Source organism: Opisthorchis viverrini (genome assembly GCF_000715545.1).
Source record: "Opisthorchis viverrini unplaced genomic scaffold opera_v5_216, whole genome shotgun sequence".
Taxonomy (NCBI): Eukaryota; Metazoa; Platyhelminthes; class Trematoda; order Opisthorchiida; family Opisthorchiidae; genus Opisthorchis; species Opisthorchis viverrini.
This window is the reverse complement of record NW_008751872.1, coordinates 276,254-300,220: the sequence shown is the minus strand read 5'-3', so window position 1 is coordinate 300,220 and position 23,967 is coordinate 276,254. Positions and strand designations below refer to the sequence as shown.

General features: G+C 41.7%; 1 protein-coding gene across 1 annotated transcript in view; it reads right to left on the bottom strand.

Annotated features, from left to right (window-relative positions):
- Window positions 1-23,967, bottom strand: part of T265_08387 (hypothetical protein) — a gene marked incomplete at both ends in the record, with an annotated part of 92,143 nt that overhangs the window by 24,455 nt on the left and 43,721 nt on the right. Inside the window, 2 exons of the mRNA XM_009174181.1 lie at window positions 8,851-9,442; window positions 23,062-23,264. Coding sequence (XP_009172445.1) covers window positions 8,851-9,442; window positions 23,062-23,264 — 795 coding nt within the window. The remainder of the gene's footprint in view (window positions 1-8,850; window positions 9,443-23,061; window positions 23,265-23,967) is intronic.

The following is a 23,967-nucleotide window of genomic DNA, read 5'->3' as shown; positions in this document are numbered from 1 at the left end:
GGTATTTGCGCATGTACCGTTCTGGATGCTGCGATGATAGTTCAGTCCAAAAACCAAGTTCCACCGATTTATTGAACAATGAGATGAGTGATGTATCTTTGCGCCCCTGATACACATCCGATGAAAGGCGAAATGAGCAGTCTATACGGTTCACGCAGTCGGTACGTTGCTGCTCGTCCATCCGCTCGCTCATACTTGCACGGAATCGACTAGCATTTGAACTTTGGCACCTGCACCTCACTCCAGATACCAATCACATCACTGAGTTCTTGTGTTCAGGAAAATTGTAACTTCAAGCGGTAAATGATAGGGCCACACTTGAGTTTCCTTGGAACTAGGGGAGACTGCACCAACCCGTTGGCTACATCGTGATAAAGTCCACACAACCATTCCAGAACTTCACCAACAGCCGCACAGTTAATTTATCTCCTATTCACTATGTTTCCTTGTCACTTCAATGCAAAAGCAGACGTGGAATTTTGTGGTTTTGCAACTTCCCGTTTGTGATTTGTTAGGCAGGTCCAAACTATGAATGAGGTGAATACAGTGATGACCAGATTTTATGCCCACTTAAAAGTTCACTGACAAACCTGCATCTTCGCATCAGTTAATCACCCCCAGTCTCCAGTGCGCAGCTACCTACCCCGCCTCGCCGAATCACCGGTGGACGAAACTGTGGCAGTTAGAATCACAGTACTACAAGCACGCGGTTTTTACAGCTGTTAAAGTTGATGGTGGCGAAATGTTGGTCACCCGCTTATATATTACTTTGTATGTGTGCAGTAGGGAGACGGTCCATTTTGTGCAAACCATTGTCCACGACCGTATTGGAGAATTCCACGAAATATACAGCAATTATGGTAAAAAAAAATACAGCAAAGTACCCTACAAAAAGAAGCATAGTTTCGTAACTCAGTTTGAGTATTTCCGAAGCAAGATAATTTTTCTGTCCAAAAGTTCACCTCTTGTGTGAAAGATGGGAGAATGATAGCTGGAAAGTCCTTACACTACGACGGCTGCTTTTATCTTATTGTGAATACTTTGCTTTATACGTTTGACGGAAATTATCATGTATGCTTCCAACATAGGTATTACTTGCTTCATTAACCAGACTGGCCAGTAGCAGACTATGAGCTGTAGCCAGCTTATATAGAACAACAGCCTTCCACGCAGAGAAAAGATGCTCAACACAAGCCTCATGAGCCCATCAAAATATGAATGAATAAGCTGTAAATGTTGGAAGTAGGGATGACTTGAACTAAGCAGCAAGGGTAGCCGGTCACACTGAAGCTCATGAAGGAAGTCCATTTCAAGCTCTTAGAAGAATTCGCATGAACTCATTCAATGCCAATGCGGAGTAGCTTTCGACATTCTGATCCTCTGTTGGCGTCTTTCATGCGACATAGCGTAGCTCAGGTCGTACCACGTTGGCTTGAGAAAATTCCCATCAAACCAATGAGTTTGAATTTTACTCAGCACAACAAGCGGATGGGTATGAGATTGGAAATCAACGGATTGGCTTATCGAAATTGGAAGTGTTCATGATTTGGCTTTAGAAGGGGCGTACGCTCGCTTCCTTTTTTGGTGACTTGACTATCTCAGGGACATCTGGCGCTTTTATGGTAATCTGGGAGAACCGCCACAAAATGTCATGGTCGTCGATATTACCAACACATCATGAGAATGTTCGTTGTTGATCATTTGGCCGTTCGCTGAGTATGGCAGTCGAGTTGTAAACATTTAGTCACCAGTTTGAAAGATATCATCACTGCGTCCACCGATGATGAGCACGCGGTTGTCATCTGTATCTTTGGTGCTAGTGTAAGTTATGTCTCTGGCACATGTTGAGCGAGTTCCTTCGGGGTAATAAGTAGGTCTCCTAAACTGTATAAAGTTTAAGCCAACTCCCAAAGAACCGAGATGAATTTAGTTCATAGGCGGTTTTCCCAGAGGCAAGAGTGATGGGGGAGGGTGGTGCTGAATTTCCAAATGCCTTACTCACCCATCAGAGCACGAATGGTGGCATCGAAATAGAGTGTGGTCATTTGAAAAACGTGTTTTTTGCATCCCAAACAAAGCAATGCAAAATTATGCACATATCAAAGTGACCGTGCCAGTAGCATGGCGGAACCAATGCACCTGATGTCAGCTCAATTCATGAATCCAACATGCGATATGACAATGAATTTAAGCAAGGCGACAACTGCCATACTATGTGTAGGTTCACACAACCCAAAAAATTCAATATACGGGATCGGCCACTCTATAGGGTGTTTGTTGACTTCATCTAAGCCCCCGACCCAGCCAAAAGACGAACACCTTGGATTGTTATGAAATCGTCCGGCCGTCTGGAGAAATGTCAACTCTAGCAAAGCGTACCTCGCTAGGGAAATAGTCCAGGTGTCTAGCTATCTTGAACGATTTTTTAATCATCATTGGTATCACACATGTTCGTGGTGTTGCTTTAGTTCCGTGCAGTAAAATGGTGTAGCAAGTCGGCTAGGCTTGGAACGTTCTCTATTCACCCCGAGGAGTTTCCTCTCTAGAAAACTGCTGCTCACTTTCATTGTGCGTGTGGTGCTCCTTATCGACGTCTGGGTCTTATTTTTGGATTACGAAGTACAAACGCAGTGTTCGATCCAACGGCAACTCGCTCTAGCTGAACTACACATATTTCAGAGATGGTTGGTTTTATCACGTTGCAACTGTCCCTAAATTTCAATAGCTAGCCATTCATCTAAGAGGCTATCAGAGTGCGTGCTGCAAGGATATCTGCCGAATAGGCAACACACCATGCTCTCTGGTCGCCTTGAGCAATGTCTTCAGTGATAATCATTTGCGCATAGATGACAAGGATTTAGTGTATCGTGCAGCTGTGCTGTCTCCGCTGCTCTGGTGCCTGGAAGGCACCGAAATCTATACAGAAGACATAGTCGTAAACTCGACCGATTTCATTTGCAGTGTCAGTGAGGAATCCTCAGAATAATGTGAATAGAGAGAATCCTGAACACCAAAGTCTTTCGGAGACCAACCACTGTGGAGACCAACCAACGCCACTGATTAAACAGTATGAGACGAATATCCGCAGGCCACATCCTAAATCGTATTCGCTACGATTTGGTGACAATTAAGACTTTAAATAAGAAACACTCAAAGTCCCGCCACTTGGAGAGCCTTCAAATGACTTTGAAAAACTAACATTTTAATTTTGTGTCATACAAGCACCTTGCACCTAATAGTAAAGGCTGGTGAATGGCTGGGACCACGGTGAGTTTGTTCCAACTTCTAGCAATTATCTCTCGCTATCCTGAGGATAACAATATAAGTTACCGTATGGAGAATGGAATAACTTAAAGTTATACGCTGTAACCTTGAAGATATCTTAATGGGCTAATCCCAGCACGGCTTCCATGGAGTGAGCTGGTAAGCTGAAACCGAAAGGTGGTCATTGTGCCGTCACTGGTGCGCCGGCCAGTGGCTTGTGACCACAGATTTTATCCCTTGATGTCTATTTCGGTGCCGATAGCTTGCATCCAGTACCGTAATTTGTTCATGGCATATCATCAGTTGCTATTTAGTTGCGCATAGAAATCGTGTGGTCAGATTGCAGCCAACCGGCAAATAAGTTTTGGAGACCACCCATTGTTATGTAGTCCATGTGTTACGATTGCTGTTTCGAAAAAATATTCGGATAATGCCAAAAGTCTTCGAGTTTCTGTTTATCGTGTACAGACGAGCGCGTTCTGCATTGAATATCATTGCAGCTTCTCACGGGATACATAAATATTTGAGGCTTGACTAGTTCTCCTCTCTATTGTAAGCTCGACAGTGATTCAAAAAAGTAACTGTTCATGTTTTTGTAAACTTACGCAAAAAGAGGAAACCTGATGTCGTTATTTGTTACTTCTCAAGAACTAGGTGGTGATTCGCCACTGGATTATCTCTTATGCTTTGTATGCATGATTCCCTTTATGACTTTTTGTTCTTGTGCAAGTGATGGAACGTGATAATTTGTCCCCTTTTTTTCATAAATGCACATCACGGTTGCAATGAAATCCAATAAATTTAATATACATATTATCACGAGATTCTCCCTGCTAGGAGTACGAAAAAAGGCGAAATTCTCCTAGGAGGTGAGCTATTTCTTATTTGGGAGACTTACATATAGCCACAGCTTAAATAGAAGCTGTTCAACCAAGCGAAACACCTAGGACAGTTACTGGGTTGCCGCCAAGAACAATAAGCAAACCAAACTATTCGCTAAAGCCTGATGTTCGCCCTTTTGGACCGAACCACGCATGCGCATCAAGGGTGCACTAGTCACAGACGGCAGCATTGCCGCTGAGCTGAGCGAAATGCCAGTCCAATGCTCTCCGGCTTCGGTGAACTAATGCAAATTTCAGATCCAGCCATACGGTGACAGAAGAGACAGGGTTAACACCAGACTAAATAATCGAATTTGAGTGCGTGCTCGCAACATGATTAAGTACTGGTCGGCAGTGGTGGCAATGAGGTAAGCGTATGACGCTGACGCCCCATCGCCTTTACCATCCGTTGCCCTGACGGCATATGAACAGTTTTAAAGCTTCCGTCACACATGACCAGAAATTGAGCCCATCATTTGGTCTTAACATTCTATCGATACAGCTTTGCTTAGTCTCCTTGCAATTAACCTGGTTGGCAAGTGCGGTAGTGTTGTATCGGAAGTTCTGATCGATATGAGCACACACGGTGTGCGTGCACGTGCGCATGCGTTGAAATACAATACATTACTGGGTCTCGAGAGTGGATATTGTTATGTGCGCTGAAAACTGTAAAGAATCCAAGAGCCGAATATTTGATATTTCACCAGCTGTCAAAATAAACATAGGTATTTCGAAAAGTGTTACAGTAAATGGGCACGTTTGCGTCAGTAAATCAGAATCAGATATTTTCCAACATCTTATCGTCACATATAGTCACAATTTGATTGAGCCTGTTCGTTTTTCTTGGATTGGATGTGAATAAACATTGCGTTGCTTGCGACCGCCCTGGAGTTGAGCAGAAGGTCATGACAACTGAACTCGTTCTTAGCTGTACATTTCACAACAAGCCGTGAGGATATGCTATGCATCAATACAGTCTAAGTTTAAATTTCGCAACAGGCAACACATTTCACCTTACATTTTGGCAGCATTCTATGCTCTTTATACCAATGTGGAGTTATTCCAATAACCTCGCGGAAATCGGAGGACTCGTCTAATTATCCCAGTCAGGTGGAGGGTGAGATGGACCAAGTGGTTAGAGTGCGAGTTTACTGACCGGAAGGTCCGTGGTTTGAACCCGACCTCTGCCTGTCGGCTTCTTTGCCCAGGTGTGAGCGACCTGGCAGTATCCCAGCCCTCGTGCTTCCTTCGGGTGGCATGACAGTTAGACACCGAAAGGGTGTTACAGCTGAACGATTATTATTATAGTGGTCAGGTGCATTTGGGTGCGATTTCTTTACACAGAAAATTCTGTGCAAATAATGAAATGTGGAGTAATTGCTGTTCGGAACCTCCCTCATGCCAGCAAAAAAACACTGAATCGGGATGGCTGCGGTCATGACAAACTTACAACTTCGGGTGAGACAAATGGCAGTCTGATACAAATATTGACTGGCCATCAGGTAAAAACAAGGACCGGATAATTTATGCTTTCTAGTTTTTTATACCTCACTCGTGAAATTGCAAGAAATGCTGAAACAATAGTCCTCGTTTGATCCACTCAGCTTCTAAAACCTCAAATGAATTGATTTTTTCCAAAGAAAATGTGATTTCAAACAACGTGGGTGTGGCAATTAAGTGCTTTTGCAATCCGGACAGAGTGCATATCAGCAGTTACATACATCCGGGACAACCACCGTGACAGTGGGTGGGAAAGTATGTTTAGATGTGCCATTTGCAGACCCACTCGCATTTTTTCATTCCAGTTCACGGTGTTTCATTCATATTTATAAGTATACTTGCCAAAGATAACCACTCTCAATGTTGTTCATCAACACTTTGAGGTCATGCACGCCTCTGTAAATTGATCATTTACAGAACCGAAAACTTGCCCTCAGAAAGCCGAATAACCGGGGGACGAATACCGGCTAGTAGGATGTGTTGAGCAGCTCGAAGTGCCGTGTCGACGTCGCGTAGACTCTCGGGTTAGCAGTTTAGTCTAGCCAAACATTAAGTGGAACGCAGAAAACCAGAATTCATTTGGGTAAAAAGCTTTCATATGAAGTGGGCGGTCTCCCGGTGATGGGAGAAATGAAAGGACAAAATTGTCGTTCCCTTTAGGAACAATTTGTTCTGATTTTTCCCGACTTTCGAGATGTTCAAGGAAGACGTCATTTTCGCTTCGTGAATGAATGACGACACAGTTTCTTTTTGCACCATAGTGGCACAGATAGTCAGAAGTCCGTACCTGCCAACCGAAATTAACTTTAGGTGTGCAGATCAATTCACACAGTCTCATGCAAGGTGCTCTGAGTAAACCAGAAGCAATTTTAATAATTAACACGAACTAAATATGCCTACAACCCGTGTGAAAAATATGCACCAAAAAACCTAAACAAGTCGGTGTGTTTGGTGGACGGTTCACAAGATATCTGCTGTTATCCATGTTTTTTTGTGAGAAATATGATTAAGAAGTCGAATTCCACATGACTTCACTTTCATCTCTCAAAACGAAACATGCTAGTTGAAAGTAAGCCTGATGAAGATCTCATTTGTATGCAATAATACTGAGTATCGAAGAGAGGCCTTAAGGTAAACATAAGTCTAAGAACGAATGTTCACAGTTTTATGACAGTTGTGGTGATTTTAATGTTTTAGACACTATGATATGAGTTTGGTTTGGTTCTTATCTGACTAACATGAGTTTTTGAGAAATTCGAAGAAAAACAATCCTTCTGTTTTGCGTCACGTAATGACATTAAGTGCAAAAACTGCCTAGGTTTTTCACTATTTTTGACATGCTTATAAAGCCGCCCACCAAACAGGCTTAGAGAAAAAACTGTACACCGGATAGTTAATGAATGCACGAAGCGTAACGTGTTTTCTGGTCTGTTGTAAGTCACTTCATTGTAACAGTGTGCACTGAACGAATGAAACCGTCAACTACGTTGAACTTAGCCAGGAATCCTCGATTGAGTAGTCCTCTGTTTTTTATAGACATGTGTTAGGTGATTTTGGGAAGACAGTTGTGAATCTAAACGTTACACTACAAATATACTTGACCTACATTTTGTGAAATGTATGAAACTAGTATCTAGCTGGGATTTTTCTCTCCTGAATTCTCGATTTTTCCGAATCCAAGAAGCAAGAGTGAATGGTGACTTATTACTCGATTCGCATCAAAGCACTTTTGTTAATTGCATCCCTAACAATCTTGATAGCATGGCTTGGAATTAAGGCAGAAATCTGCACAACATTGATGAGAACCTCTTTTGCGACATTGAACCTACTATATACGTCTGTCTGGTGTGGCCTCAACGTCCAAATCTGCAACTTCTGAAATTTCGTTTAGCGCTCATACTGCTGACAGGAACAATTGAAGCGTATGCATAAAAAATGTATCAAAATTTATTCCAAGGGAGCCTTTTTCAGGCGCGATTTTCCTGTTGATGTTGTCTTAGTAGAGCAAGACTGGTAATGTTTCTCAAGAGGATTATCCAAAGTTCGATGTTTTATTGGCCCTGTATATATGGGACAAAACTTATAAGCTGGTATGGTGAAACCAAGAACATCAATTGTCTATAAGCGCATTAGCTGAACTAAATTTTTACTAACATCCGGAGGTGCAGACACAAAATTAAGAATACTCAATTGTACTCGTCGTTAACATGATTAGGATTGGTAACACGACAACGCAGTTTGAAGACGTGGTTATGTTTTAACCAGATCTCTGAATTTTCTTAATTCTTTTTCTACAATCAAGGTAAGGCCTCTTAGGAACGCCGCTAGCCTGAACATCAAGCTCCCCATGCAACATTTTCGACAAAATAGCGGAGATGTGGATGTTTCCATTAAGATGCGGGGTTTGTAGCGAGGAACGACAGCAAATCTGGGCACTTGACGAAATATCCAAATGTCGCTGCTTATAAACCAAACCTGGACAGCATAAATTTTACAGCATGGTGATTTTTTCCAACATCATAATTTCTCCAGTAATTATCATCGAAAAAGAAGTGGGCACTCATTTTTAGTCGGAAAGTAGATGCTTTTCCAGTCAACTACACCTGAAGAAACCCTTTTTGCGGCTCAAGTGGAAGTAGCTTCTCTTTGTATTAGTCTTACCTAGAAGATTGCTGCATACAGAATGATAACGGGTACATAATCGTGCTATCACTATTAATAATTGATACGTGCTCGATATGGAAAACGTTACCCATTACGAAAGATGGTTGTCTGGGGATTATACTATAATTCCATCACTTCCAGCTGATAAACGGTCAGAATGCCTATCAATGACCTAAGTTAACGATTCTCAAATCGTTGAAGCTTCTGGTCTCTGAACCTGTATACCTGCCATACAGATCAACTTTGCATACATGAGTAGATGTGATGGCTCCTGATACACTCCACCGGGTTTGAGCTTTCTCTTATAGAGTCGTTTGTCACAGCTGTGTTATCATCCACCACTTATCCCTGATGGGCGCTTGAAAACAGTTGATTCGTGAGTGGTTTGTGTTGATTTGTGGGTGCCAGGAAAGGGACGCATTGATTTTGTCTGCAAATACACCACGCAATGCATCTAAATGTATTGCGCCCACCATTTGATTATTGATTGTAACAAAATAAAATCCATCAGTTCTAGTGCGGACGTATTAGAAAAACTTACTTTCTGGAATCACGCAGGTCGGATTCGAGCATGATTATGCGTCTGTGTAACAGTTCTTTTGAGGTTTGTTCTTCTCCATGTTGCTGGGAAGGACTGCTGATGCTTTTCAAATAGGCTATTTCTGATTCAAGCTGGCGTTTCATGGCTTCATGTTGTTCAATTGGAACCATATGTGTAACGGACTGGGGAATGATCGGGCGTGGCATGACGGGAGGGCGCTCAGATCTGTCTACAGGACTTGATCTATACACTTTAGGAGATTCATAAGTGTGACCATCAATATTCCGAACGACCGTTACTGGTGTACTCGAAGCTGAAGGTTCAACCTCTATGGTTGTATGTTTTCTCTGATCTGTGGATGCTCGCACTCGAGGTAGGTCACTAAACTCTGATACGCTGGTCTCCGGAGATCTACCCGAGAAAGACTTTTGTATCCGATGCACATATTCCTTTGATTCCGAAATCGAAGACTTAACCACTTTGACTTTGCCATCACTTGACCTTATTACTTGCTCATCGTGGGATTCGGTATGAGTCCGTGAGATGTCATCTGCTGGCCCACCATTCGCTTGTTCTGGTTGTGGATTCGTTGCTAAAACGAGGAATAAAAAAGACATTGTTACAGTTGACACGCAAAATGCGACCATGTTACCAACAGTAAAGGGAATTATGTTGGGTTGGCCATTCAAGGTCATTAAACTTGTATTGATTCCCCCCCTGATGCTGCAATTCGTGGAAAGAAATTCTACATTCATATACAACAAAAAACATCAGATTTGAAATTGTCCTGGCGTTTTATTGAACAGTGCATCAAGTAAACGCGCTAGCTAAAAGGCCTCAGACAGACGAGAACCTAATGAATGGCAATCATCCGTGGTCTAGCGATTTTTATCAAGCCCTTCAACCCTACACATTTTTAATATTTTGTTGCTATATTGTTAACCAATCACAATGGTCATACTTTAAACATCTATGTCGTTTTATAATAAAGTAAATAATGATGGAGTGCTTAATCGGTGTTTAATTTTATGCACTGTAGTAAATAGAAGGTAGACTCTTTGACGCTTAAAAACGGGAGTCTTTGACATATTTTCTGTGACACCATCACCACGCAGCCATTAGAGCTTTGAGAGCAGTAATAACTTTTTGATGAATTGTGTTAGAATGAGAGGGTAAAATTTAGAAGTCAGCTTGTGCTGTCGAATTCACCACACCTCAAGAGATGCAGGAGTAATAAAGCAATATTTAATGAGTTCGGGGGAAATATTGGCATCGTACGCATAAAACATGAATTATCCCCGGTTCAACTCATCTTAGAGAAGTCATGCAATAAACCCAAAATAACCCAGCTGATAATATACTGGACAAAGTTCCTCGCACGTTTCTACTTTACTGGGTCTGCATACTGCTTTTGAAAGTTTATCTGGCGTGCAAGTGAGTGGTGGTTGAAAAATGGCCAATGAGTGAAATACACTCGCTTGCAAATAAATTTGGTTTTGCGGGAGAATCACCCGGAACCCAGCTGAATGTCTCGTTTGTGATGTTTCTAGGCAACCGAATGTGCTGCACCAGGCGGCTTCATGTTTCAGTCGCTACGGTATTGAAGATATCGCGATACATATACATTTGTAATTCAATACTCATAAGGTTGTTGGGGATTTTTCAGCAACCTTATGAGTAGTGCATGGCAAATGAGGTCTAAGTGATTTTATCCTGGCCAGACGCGTGAGGTGCACCTGGCCGTGTGCAGAACTTAATTTCAGCAACCTTATGAGTAGTGCATGGCAAATGAGGTCTAAGTGATTTTATCCTGGCCAGACGCGTGAGGTGCACCTGGCCGTGTGCAGAACTTAACAGGTGCGGAAATCTTACCAACACTATGCACGGGATTCTTGTAGAAACTTAAATACCAGGCTTTCTTGTAAGACCTAATTCCGTTCAAGTAAATGACATGACGCAACCCAAATGCCAAGTAAAATTTTCGACTTTTAATATTTGAGAGATTGTGAATGGCATCCCTTCGGTACCGTTATAAGTGGTAGGGATGTAGTTAACCTTTCACGTTTCAACAACATGGCATAACCAGTCCACTTTAAAATAAAAATCCGATTTTAGGTCACGGGAACCAACTTTCAGCCGGATATAATCTGCCAAAACCAAGTGGCTAGAAACAATTGATTTATCTTATTCGGTTGAGAAACGTGCCGACCATTGATGGCTAGTAAGTCAAAAACATGGGGTGGTGTTCTGAATTCGCGGTATAATGAATGCAGATTATGTGGAATCATTCGATTGCCACGTGAGAAGCTTCAGTTGAATATTGCACCCCAATCACAGGTTGGATAAAACAGGGAAAAGTATCTCCAAATTCATCTAATTAAGAGTGAGAACGAATGACATTCCAAAGTATTTTTCACAGACGGTACTTCAAAGATAAGGAGTGTCTTATTTTTCTTTACTTGTTGCCTATCTACTAGACTGTTAATTCTGAGATAACCTATCTTCATGAGTACGGACCTATAGGAATGTTCGTGCAAAAAGAGACTACCGTGTGCGAATAAAACTCCGATCGAAAATCAACTATCTAAGCAGCTGTTATCATGTACGTAATCATTACGCCAGCTGCTGTTCATACTTTAAGAATGCTTTCTTTTACGTATTCGGTCAATAGATCAAACGCGGCTCGCTTCTTCTTATCTCGAGCACCTCAGTACCACCACTGATTGGGTACAGATTTCCCAGGATGTGGTACGATTACTTTGTGGAATTTTTTATCGAATCTTTTTCTTGTGTTCGGCAACATGACCGAGCCTTTCGTGTCGACTTTGCTTATCAGCTACTGGTGATAACTCATTGAGAACACAAATTTTGGTTTCAACGAAATAGTGTTGAGGCTTCATTTTCTTTGGATGGATCTCACAGGCACTTATCTCTACGTGCCGCGAATTGGCTATGCAACAAACGTTGGATTTTGATTGAACTTACGCTGAGAATACCGCATAAAACTGGTAGAAATGTTAAAGAAATTGCAGACTTTGTACATCAATTCCATTAGACGGCTAGAAGTTCTGCTGCATACTTCCCATAGCAAGGTCACTTTCTCAAACTAGCTGCTTAGGATAGGTCGATAAAAAAATGCTGTTTTGACCCCTGCCCATAGATCGATTGGGGTCACCGCGTGAGATTAATGAATCGGTTGACGGTCCTCAAGTATCTTCACCCAGTAACCATGATCGTTCTTTCACCGTTTTGTCGCAAAAAGATCAAAATGACCAGAGGTCATAAGGAGCTGCTTAAACTGGACAGTGAAAGTGAATCGGCACTAGGCATAATTCACCCTACAGTTTGTCAAGACATCCAGGAGACCAGCCATTCCAGTTTTCAAAGGTTTCGAAATGTTTTGTGCAATCCCAATAATACAGGTTATTGTGGTCAACAACGTGGGTAGACTGCTACAAACAGTACAGGGCTGAAACAGCACAGACAATAAGATGACAATTTGGGGGCTGGAAGAATTAGCATGGTCTGAAGAGCTACAGGGTAAGCGTGTTTATCACTGGTGCCTATTCGTATTCAGATAGCCAGAAAACGAAAGAAGGTGCTTTAAAAAGAGGTTTGCCTGGTTTTTTCAAAACTACCCCAGTAATATCAGCGAATTAGAAACGAAATGTCATAAACGATGCCAACAATGCCACTCTGTGCTACATTATGTTAGCACTTAAGATATGTACACTGACCCACCAGTGCCAAACGTTCTACGAGTCAAGCACAGAGGATAAAAACAATCCCATGTGATGGGAAGTAAAAAAGGACTGTTTGAGAGCGTTCACCCAACACATCTTTATTGCATACACAACGCTATTTCGCACCAGTTGGAGAATGTATTTTACCATAGACTTGTTTGCCTGCAGGTTGCACATCCGTTTTTTCAGCCAATAAGCTGGAGCTTACCTTGCACCTTCAAGGACATATTATGGCAAACTATACTTCAGTAGGCAATCAATGGAGTGAAGAAGAGCTATTAAATGTCTTCAGAAAGTGGAGTTTACGCCGTATGGAGATATCGATCAGGAAGGTCAAGAAATTGAAAAACTCCCTTGGTACTTAAAAAGTGACGAAATATCACGCAATCAGAAGATGAAGCAGACCAACCATGGAGTCGGTGAAATAGTTCGAGAAAAATAACTGCATGTTCACCTATTTTCAGGGCCTAGTGAAAAACACTCAACAGTGTTTCATACGGGCTAGGATACGGTCCACCACAGGGCAACCATACGGATAAAGGCAATAAGGAAGTCTTACTAAGTATACGAATAGAAACAGACTGTGAAACTGCAGATAGGAATTCTCCAATTAGGAATTACAGTGCACCGTACGGATGGACACAGAATGGTCATGCGCAAACATGGAAATGCGGACCTCCTCATGATAGACGGTGCTGAACTGATGTACACCAAGCCTATACTCCGTTTATACACTAGCAGCATCATTTACGAAAACCGCTTTCGCAATGGTGAAAACCAAGATAAATAATATAGTTCTGTTTCAAACCTGTGGCGAATCAAAACCTATTTTAATTTCACCCGCGGATCTCTCTTCTATTATCTGAGGTGTGATTGGAGTTCATTTAATTTGAGTAGAACGAATAACTAACTAACAACAAGAACTTCTTAGATTGCACTTTCAGGATGCCTAGTGAAAGTGCATGCACAGGTATCTGTCGGGGATTTACTTGAAGCCTTTATGTAGTGAATCTCAGATTTTATGTGGAGATAAGGAAACAAAACTATCCTCTTCACTGACTGCGTAGAACTCCACCTGACACTCTGCCTGGAACATTCAGCATTTGTATTTGTCAAGTTCAGCTGTGCGCGCGACAGGTAGACCTTTCAATTTGAAGATTAAGGTCGACTGACGGATTACACCATGTCGGGTAGCCGTGCTGCCTCCAACTGTGTTTATATCCAGTGAATACCCATTTACTTGCCTTGACTCCTCACTATACAGAGAGAGGTCTTGTGATCTTTGCACTTTGCTTTGGGACAGCTTTTCAACTGTAGTCCAACAGATGCTCGTGAATTGCTCAGGAGGTCAACTTTTGCTTACGTCGTCTATGACCATTCTCGTGGTCGACTTGATTCACGTCCCATTAACGGTTCCCAAGGAAGCAAGCATCTGTTTTTTGAAGTCGTCAAGCAGCATACCCCGGAATCTGCAAACGTTTTTCTCCAGCACTGCTGTTAGATAGGGCTCGATAGTTGAGCTGAAGAATACTGCATACATCTTAGACTTTGGTGATCCTTCTCTTCGTTTTCTACATAGACGAGAAAAGCAACAGCATCTTTGTCATTTCTTTTTGGACCAAGGATTACCGGCGTTGCGTAATCGCAGGTGAACTTCACTGCATAGAAGGTTATTTTTTCAATAACGAGAAGCTTAGACAATTTGTATTGTTGCATGATTACCAAGAGTTTGTTTCTGAACACGTGATATCTATTTAACATATGAATTCATGCCCCCAGTTCTATCTGGTATGGAGTGTTGCTCTGAAGCGCTGCAATGAAGATAGCAATTCAGACAATATCGTTGTGTTGTTTGTGCGTTAGTTTAACGCAACGAATGGAATTCACCCACTGGCGTCTCCGACCAAGAGTTAGGTTAAGTCGTGCTAATTCATTATAACATTCCGCATGGCGCCAAAGTAAGCAGTCGTTTAACAGTTGGATACGCTGTGTTCAGCTTGTTACTCCACCTTTTTCCGGGTGTGAATGATGAGAAAGTATACGCTTGCGTCTGTGTCACTTTATGTTTCAAATATGGGGTCGCAGCTTCGTAGGAATCACCAAGCCCTTCCAACAATGTACATTAAGGTGTTCACTTTCTGTCTACCTCAAGAGTGTAACAAATCAATGTATTGCAACCAATGTCTATCTTCACATTTAAAAGAATACTATCCTACCGAATCAACGTATTTTTAAAAAAATCTGTATTCCTAAGCTGTCGAATTACTTCTACTATAGAAAACGTTTGTAGACCACAAACATCCGTCACATATTTCTAAATTTTTGGGGAGTACGTTTCTCAGTTATCCATTCCTAAAGGATGTATGGTTAAACATACCTCACCTAATTTCAAGCACAGATATAAAACTGTAGCCTCAGCCATAATCTGCACGTGACTACATTCTAATGATCAATGAAACGCTCTCTCTATTTTGTGATTCCTGAAAAAGCTTACAAATGGTGCTCAACAGGTACAGTAATAAAATTCTGCGAAGAATGTCGCGTTGGTAAGAACTAGTCATCCAAATGGAATGTTTGATACAAAGCCCAATTTATTCCGGTTGGTTTGAAAGTGCGTAGGATATCTCAGGCGCAGACATCTAGGGAGTACAGTGGTTGGCACAGCAAATTAACACGTAGAGTCGGAACTCGACTACAAAATCAAAATCTATTTAGGAAATAAATATCAAAACTTAACTCTGATTATTCGCATTCGGATTAGAGAGTATTTACTGAACTCATTTGTACTGGATTGTATACAGTTAAACACCACTTAGTGTTCTAAAATTTGGCAATCCGGAAGCAAGTGATCCATTATGTTCATAGTTCGAAAATTCATTTTCGTAGTGTAAATGTGGCAATCTCTCTTACATCACCAACAGGGATGATTGCACCAAATTCGCATTGGTCATTTGGTCATCTGATCCGCTTTTACCAAGGCATTTTATTCACTAGGTAACACATAAAGGTAGACCAATCCACTTTCAAATGATTGTTCGCGGGAAAACAAAAACTGACTGGTTAGCAGTTAAAATCACGTGCCTATTTTGAATCATCACCCGGCGTTTATTTTTTTTTTTTGACGACGGCCTTCCGATTACCTTTCGATTGTAGACCTTCAAATTTTCGGTGGTCAGCATCCGATATTTACTGTACATTCGTTCTATTACGCTGAGGCAACTGGCTCGTAGCGGGCATTTCCATGTCCCCTCAACCAACTTCATCTAATTTGTCTACTACATGCGTGTTCACTAGATCACGCGACTTGCCCGCTACAGAAGCACACTAATCACGTGACAAACGTCGTCCCGCTCGCAACCTTGACTGAAAACATGTCAGGTCCTGTCTTGTACGCATCGGAACGATTCATGTTTTATACATACGTCAAACGTTCCTATATATAAGAAGAGAAAACTCAGTCAACACGCACAGACTAGCGCGCGCAGGAAGCAAGCAAGTCAACTACTCTCCACAAGTCCACGGACAACTATACAACATGTGTAGCAGCTATACTGCGAAGAAAACACGTTCCCGCCGTCCGGACTTTCAGATACGATAAGTTCCCTGTTGACTTGCTTCACATTTTATATTGTCCCTTATTTTATACATGCTGCTGTAAATTACTGTCAACCACATTAAAGACAATTAAAAGTGCATGTATTTCCTGAGTTGTATTATGGCCATCCTCAGCTATGCACCAATAATTGGTGCTCCCTGCGCGCGCGCGAGTCTGTGTCCTGACTGGGTTCGGTTTCCATTTATGTAGGTCTCACTGCGCGTCGGCACATGAGTAGTTGCTCACTAGACGGTACCGACAATCGATGTCCGATGAGCCAGCTTAATGTGACGTGTTTGTGAGTATGAGAAAAAACAAGTCTCGCGAGCCAGTGAGCGACCGTGAGCTGAACAGTCATGTATGTGGGCGACTGGATGCTACACAACGCAACCTTGTGAGTAGTTTCCTTCGTGAATACATAGTTTTCTGCGTGTTTGGATTTCCCTAATAGAATCTTAATATTCAGTTTGCTAATACACATTAATCCGGGCATTCTGCAAAATAAATTTCACCCACTGAAACTCTAAGTCCCTCTACAGTTTTAGAAAAGCAGCAGGCATATATAGACTATTGGATAAGAAATGTTTTAACCGGTATTCTAACGTTCCGTCAAAAATTGGGTACACAATCATGTAGATTGGATATTTCAAAATTCAAACAGGATTTAAAAGGCAGCTAACTGATACTCTATTGGCGCGGTGCAAGCATTTTGCTTGCTACCTTTCAAATCGCTTTTGGCTCGCCTCATTGCATTTGTAAATATTACTGACACCTTTTTATAATAACGTTGCAAGGATTACACACCACAAGAATAATTATTCATTCAAGACTCCGGGTACCTGCATTAATGATGTATTCTGCTCGAGGTGATCGCATGTGCCTTTTTTACAACTGTTTACACTCTCCAGTGTTCTACACTGACCAAAAGCAACCGGCTGTCGAAATGTGAAAACATAATTTGCATGTAAGTTGAGCTTCTGTTGCCCCGCCCCCTGACTCTGTCAAGCCCCAGGTTATTGCCTGGGTTTCGAATAGTCTCGTTCCGTGTGCAAATCGATCGTGTGAGTGACCGAAAATGCGTTTTAACAAAATCTGAATCACCAACTCCGAAAAGCTCGCCGAATCGGTACAATTCAAGATGGTTCAGCCAAAAAATAACGTAAAATCGAATATTTTTATGAGAACTAACCCATGACGAATCATCTCCTACCAGTGGGTTGAAAAACTACAAAACTCGGATTAGTGAATTTTGTTTTTGTAGGATTTTTGACCTTTAATAAGTTCACTTAAGTGCATAGCCTCGTGACCGGTCAGATCGAACTTCTTACCAATCCGCTTGCAAACCTAGCGTAAAGTTGCTGTAAGAAGTAAGTGACAAAATTTGAGGGTCATAGTTGCCATGTAATTCAGCTTGTGGTTCATTCCATAACAGATATCTCCTGAAGAACACGAAAAGATTAAGAGTCGTTTCCAGTATGAATGGAACTTGAAATCTTTTGATAACACAAAACCAAACCTCCAATAAGTTTCGCTGTCTTAAGTCGCATTTTCAATCCATTTATGCGTTAATTCATCACGAACCCATTCGTTCACTTTTCTTTGACTAACTCTACGGAATCAAGCCTCACTACACTTATGTAGACCTGCATTTTCATTTTTGTATCAGCAGCCGTGGAAAATGGACGGTGTTCGACAGATAACAAAACAATTGTGCTCATAAAGTGACCACTCCTATCCTAAGTAGCTAGGTTGTGTTGAAATGGTGATTTGTAATCATGAGCTGCACAGCCACCAACACAGTTGATGATGAGGGCAGAATGAACGATTCCACAAACTCGGAATTACTACGTTAGCTCGGCACTTATACCCCGAGAACTCAAGAGACCTACTCGCCTTCCCGGGGTGACATATAGAATAGCGCTTTAAGTGATCTGACAGAAATATTCGGTATCTTTATAATCAATTTTACTGTGTAAATATCACGTTTTGGTCACGTCAAGTCAATCAACAAAGTTAGAGAAATATCTTACTACGAAGCAGAAGCCATCACATTGGTTGTCGGTAAACTTTTATGAAAGTAAACAACGCTGTTTCAACTAAAATGGGTTGCATTTGGGTAATTTCTTGCTACAACGTGGACCGTACCAAGAGTCAGGACCATGGCACCTGGAGTTTCAACCAGCTACATCAAGTAAGTGAGATTTGCTAGTTCACTTTTCTGGCAAACCTTTAGCCTAAACATTCCTTTGCGCTGCTCAACGATGCGCACAAAAAAATGAAAGCAAACACTCTTCCACATGTCTGTTTCAATGGGAACGTGCTGGCTCTCACACCCGAAATGCTTGTCATTTCGACGTGTGAAAACCAACTTGTTTTCCGCCTTTGTTTAAGTGCTCATTTAGTTACGTAGAGGGTTTTGTAACAGGGCAGTGCGCATGATCAATGACAGATGTTTCTAGTCAACCCGCGACTCATGTGAACGTGTTTGCAATGAATTAATAATCCAGTTACGTGTTCCCGATAGCGTTCTGCACAAAACACTGAACCTTCTGAATGTTGTTGCGTCGTTCGTCCGACGAAGTGTAGTACACACCGTCGAGCAATATTAGAATACTTCAGTAACTTGACATCCACTTGTGCCTTTGCGGAATCACCAAATTAGATTGTTCTGTGATATCACTGATGTGAACTTTCTCAAAAACGTTTGATTTGATCTGAGAAAATGTTCTGCCTACCTGACACAGTGGAAACAATATGCGATTGTTGGGTTTTTTGCTCTTCCTCCATTTGAATACTTCTCAGTTTTGAATGAAGATCCACTTCCACTAGCATGATTAGACTTTAGACTTTAGACTTTAGCGCATTTAGTTTCGGTTGGCTGTAGATTATGCCGCCAAAAGTATTCAGTCTATCAGGTGAGTTCATCACAACTATGCATCACTTTGAAAGACTTCCAGTGGCCGTGGATGGTATTCTCTTCTGTCATAAAATAACCCATAATTTCCAAGCATATCTACGATGCAAATGAGGCCTTAAAATATATTTGGTTCAGTGGTGAGATGGTTTTGTTGAAGTTGTACAAAACACGCAAATTTTCGTGTTTTTTTTGTTGCCCAAAATGCACCCATGCTATTCCGATAGCCTCAGAACTACAACACTGTTTTCATGTCTAGAACTTGACGAAACCTTCAATTCAAAACGTGGTTAAATCCAGCAAATTCGGTCGATTTCCCTACCAAAAGCCTACTTCGAAAATACAATATAGGGTAAAAGAATCCATTTTATTGTGATCGATGGCGATATCTATTGGAATCGGCTAAAAAATTGGACAATTTAAGGATTGCTCATGTGGATGCTTGTTCTTGAACTAAACAGCAGTTCATTATGACTCCTTATTTTCACAAGCTGTTGGTACTTGGTAAGACTAAGGTCACTGGAAATTTAAGAACCTCTTCTCGATGCGAGCGCATATGAGTGCTATTAGCCTCAAAGCACTGAGTTTTCCTCGACCCTGTTACATTCGTTCTTCTAGAACCTTATACTAACGACTTAACTGCCAATAAAGAAGGATCGAAACGCCCTATACGATACTGTTCAAGACTCGGAGACTGACCATCGTGGGGGTACGGAAACGCGGCACACCTGACTAGGATGACCAACCAATCATGCCACGGGAACATTTAATCATCAGCCGGAAAATTAACAAGGGCAAATTTGTCCAATCAGAGTAGGACAATTATGTTGACTGGCTGTTCATTGGATGACTCAACTTAAAATGTTTGCCCCATAAACTGCACCTCGAACGAGACGCCAGGATTACCAGATGCAAGTTGGGGAATTGATTCAGGTCTGTGATTATGCATGGTGTTCGCCGACAACCTACAGTCACCTCAATTTTCAGAGTGCTCTAGGTAAGTTGCCAGTGTCAATGTTTAAACACGAGGTGCAATGTCATCGTGAAGACTGTCTTAATGTACTACATAACCAGTTCTTATGGATGCCTAACACCCTCAAACTAAATATCATCTCAAGGCATATTACAATCCTGTGCATATTGGGAGGTTTAGCCTGTTGTAACTGCTGACACTTCAAGCATTGTGAAAGTGCAGTTGAAACTTTGAACTAGAAATTTTTGCAATTAAGCTGCTCCCTTCTTAGGCTTGAATTTATGAGCATTGGATGTCTGAATCCTAATTGGTAACTCAGTCTCAGATGCACGAAACATTCCACGTGAGACCAGCGCCGGGTTGAAATATAGCTGATGACGTAATCAAGTCACAAACGATCCTGTTCACACAAGATAGCTTTCCGTTTTCGTCACCGAAAGATTTTCGGGTTCAACTGAGAAATGTTCTGGGACTCCGGTTTTTCTAGTAACTCTAAGGATGTGATCTGAACATTTGTCTTTAAAATGATCCTGTTAAAATGTCCCTTTCGTCCCTATAAGCAAAACCTTGAGGGTACTGTTGTTCACAGAATCAGTTCCACTATTCCGTTTTATCAATAACCAAAAGAACTAAAACTTAGGCTGGACGCAGACCATTCAGGTTTCACCATCGGCCTAACACCTGCTCATCCACTTTAACACACAAAATCCTTCGGCCGGCATTGAACAGAGATTTAGCTTGACTTGGCTTTCTCCTTAGATCTCGACCAACCTCATGTCTGGTCACTTGACCCGACAAAGCTTTTCTGTCAAAAGCGAAACGTTGCCCAGCAATAAATCTACCGATTGTTACCAAACCTCTCCGAAAACCAGAGTTCTTCTCTTATTACAGTCACTCAGCAATATGCAAATTGAGTAAAAATGAATTGGTTACCGTTTTAAAACTATATGAAACCTTTATTTACGATTTGTAAGCGAAAAATTTTCCACTTCTTCGCTATCTACTGTTTTTTTATGGCAAAGTATTGTCAGTGACGTTGCTAGAGATGAACATCACTTTACAGACTCAAAAGTAAACTCGATCATTGTCCATCCTGATACATTGCGGGAGTGTGATATCAGTTCAATCCACGTATGCTTCAGTCTACAAAGTATGATTCGTTGGTTCCAGACAGCCATGCTCTACGCTTAGGCCTCAGAACGATTCGGCTCAATATGTGTTCGATAGGTCACGTCTGCAATGTCATTAGAAATAAAATTAGCAAATTAGCCATATATTTACTGAGTCCGACCCGGGTGTGACAAACGGGTGTTGTAGGTCACGAATCGATCCTTTGCAAACAGGTTTCGACTCGTTGGTATTGGCTCCTGGGTTTGAAATCCATCAACTTTCTTATGTTCACTGTCTAATTCTTTTGATTTCATTTCAGCCACCGAGCACCGAATACGCGTGTGAGTGCTAAAACAACGGACAAAGCAACCTTGTCCTCATAGAGAGGTTCCGTCTCTGGGAAGTTATGTGACACTTAAAAATCCAAATAGCCGCACTAACAGGTCAAGAATCATCAGTCGAACTTTAGTGTATAACGCGTTCAAAACCTGACAGATGTGGACTACCTGGACTTTCATTTATCTAATACCATTGGTGTTTGAGAATACCCCACAGCTGATACTAAAATAGAACACCAAAATCATATAATGAACGGGAGAGTCCTTGCATCATTCTACTCAAATTGTTTCTCCGATAACACATATATTATGGCATATTACATACTGTTCAACACCAACATAGCAAAAAATGGATTCTCGCCTTTTCTCAAAACTATGCTCATATGTGTGGTGTTAATGGAGTGTCCGGCCTATAGTTGCAGTCTTACCGAGACATAAGATGCGCATCCCTCACCTTCGAAACAACCACGCAGCGAGAACCACCTCTTTCAAGCAGAGGAGCATGAAGCCAACGAAATCCCTCCTATGATTATTCCTCCTCGAGGAATGAAATCACGCCGAAACAGACAAGAAATACATCCTGAGCCATAAATGGTTTATCCCCCTCAAATTGGTAGTAGAAAGGTCTTGTGTACTGGCCTCGATATTTTTTAGTTCACTGTCAATCCGAAAAAAGTTTGGCCAAAGCTGACAAACCCGTCATGGCAAGATTCGGTTCAACTTTGCCAATAAGGCAGCCTTACATTCGCAGCCGCGAGTATTCACTGAGAAAATGAATTTCCGATCAAACCTAGTGTGAATGAATAGCAGAGGAAGCAGTGCGTGGAAGCCATCCATTTCCGAAGGCCCCCATAAGCACCATTGTTTTCGTCAAATCTTATTGATAATATATCTTATTATTTAGTGCCTCATATGTTCGTTCAGCTAGGTAGGAAACTCAGCACTTTTTGTGACCGGGATTAAAATGGTGAGTAACTGAGAAACATATAGACCATATTGCTTTTACACATCCGTGTGAACCGTTGAGAAGGAAGTGTACTGAACACAGGAAACATTCGCTTCAGGGAATCCTATCCTTTGGGAAAACTGTCAAATGGCCCTAATACAAACCAAACTTCATCTCCATGATACCAAAGCAGATGTTTCGGTTAGCATTTTTCAACCTCTATCGAGGAATTATCTCATAAACTCCCGAAAATGTTGCTTTGAAAAGTGCTGCGTCATAATCCATCTAAAGTTGCTGTTCACGAAGAGGTGGGAAGCGATCAGTAACTCACGGTACGTAACACCAAAATCTCCTGCTGAAAGCATGAGGTGCCACAGCAAAGCAAACTAACTTATTATGCATCTCGTGCGTATTCAGAAGCCGTAACTTACAAAAATGCCCGTCACTTTTCGATGACTAAAACGACCTGGATTTAACTGAATCACTTAATCGATATTCACTAAGCCCTTAGATACACTTTCGAAATCATTATCAGTGTTACTGATGTGACGGAAAATACTATTGGGAATAGTGAAACATTCTTTCTACTCACCTTGAACGTCGACCTTTATTGACGATATGGCGGGTTCTGGATGATGATTCTCCACGTCATGTTCAATGTTGTGTTCGGCCATCCGCAAGAGGGCTGAGGGCCTTGGCTGAGTAGTGTCCGGGTTTTCTGACGCTTCGGAATACAGAGAAGCCCGTCTATGTCCTTCGACGTATCTCACTTGGTCTCCAGTAGCCTGTGAGTTACTGCGTATGGATAGATATGCAGAGAACGAACGAATTGTTAACGAGATACTTACACATGTGCGACACACATGCACGCACTGGCACTGGCACGCAAACGCAAGATTGATTACAGTGTGGTGTGCAGTGCAACCACAGTTGTGTGCTAGCTGGATCACGAACTCACATAAGACTCAATTAGAGCTAGTTTTACGAGGACCGGTATCCTGTTCGACAAAGATTTGTGCTGTGTTTTGAGTGGGGCGATGCACTTATTACTTAGAAGTGGAATGAGCATGTCTTTTCGGGAATTTCTGTGCGTGAACGGCCAGTTTTACTAGTTGTTTTTTAAACATTTAGGTTCTCGTCCGTTTTTGTAGCTACCAAGGTGTGCTGATTGATTCCGTTCACGGTCAAGCTCAAGTCCTCGTTCATAAGTGACGAACTGCAAGCACGGCGACAAAACTGTATCCTTATAGCTGCTTCCTACTAATGGAGTTTCACGTATGAATGACCCGAAAGGTTTAGACATACTTCCTGCAAGCCAAACCTACAAACGAAAATTTTTGTATGAATGAGATAAACGTTTCCTTCACATCACTGTCATGGCAACTTAGAAAGATTTCCCTTAAGGGCTTGCTTTTAATTAAACTAGTCTCTCTCATAAGGGTGTTTTGTCCATCTTAAAGGTCCTAGGCGATATATATATATATATATATATATATAT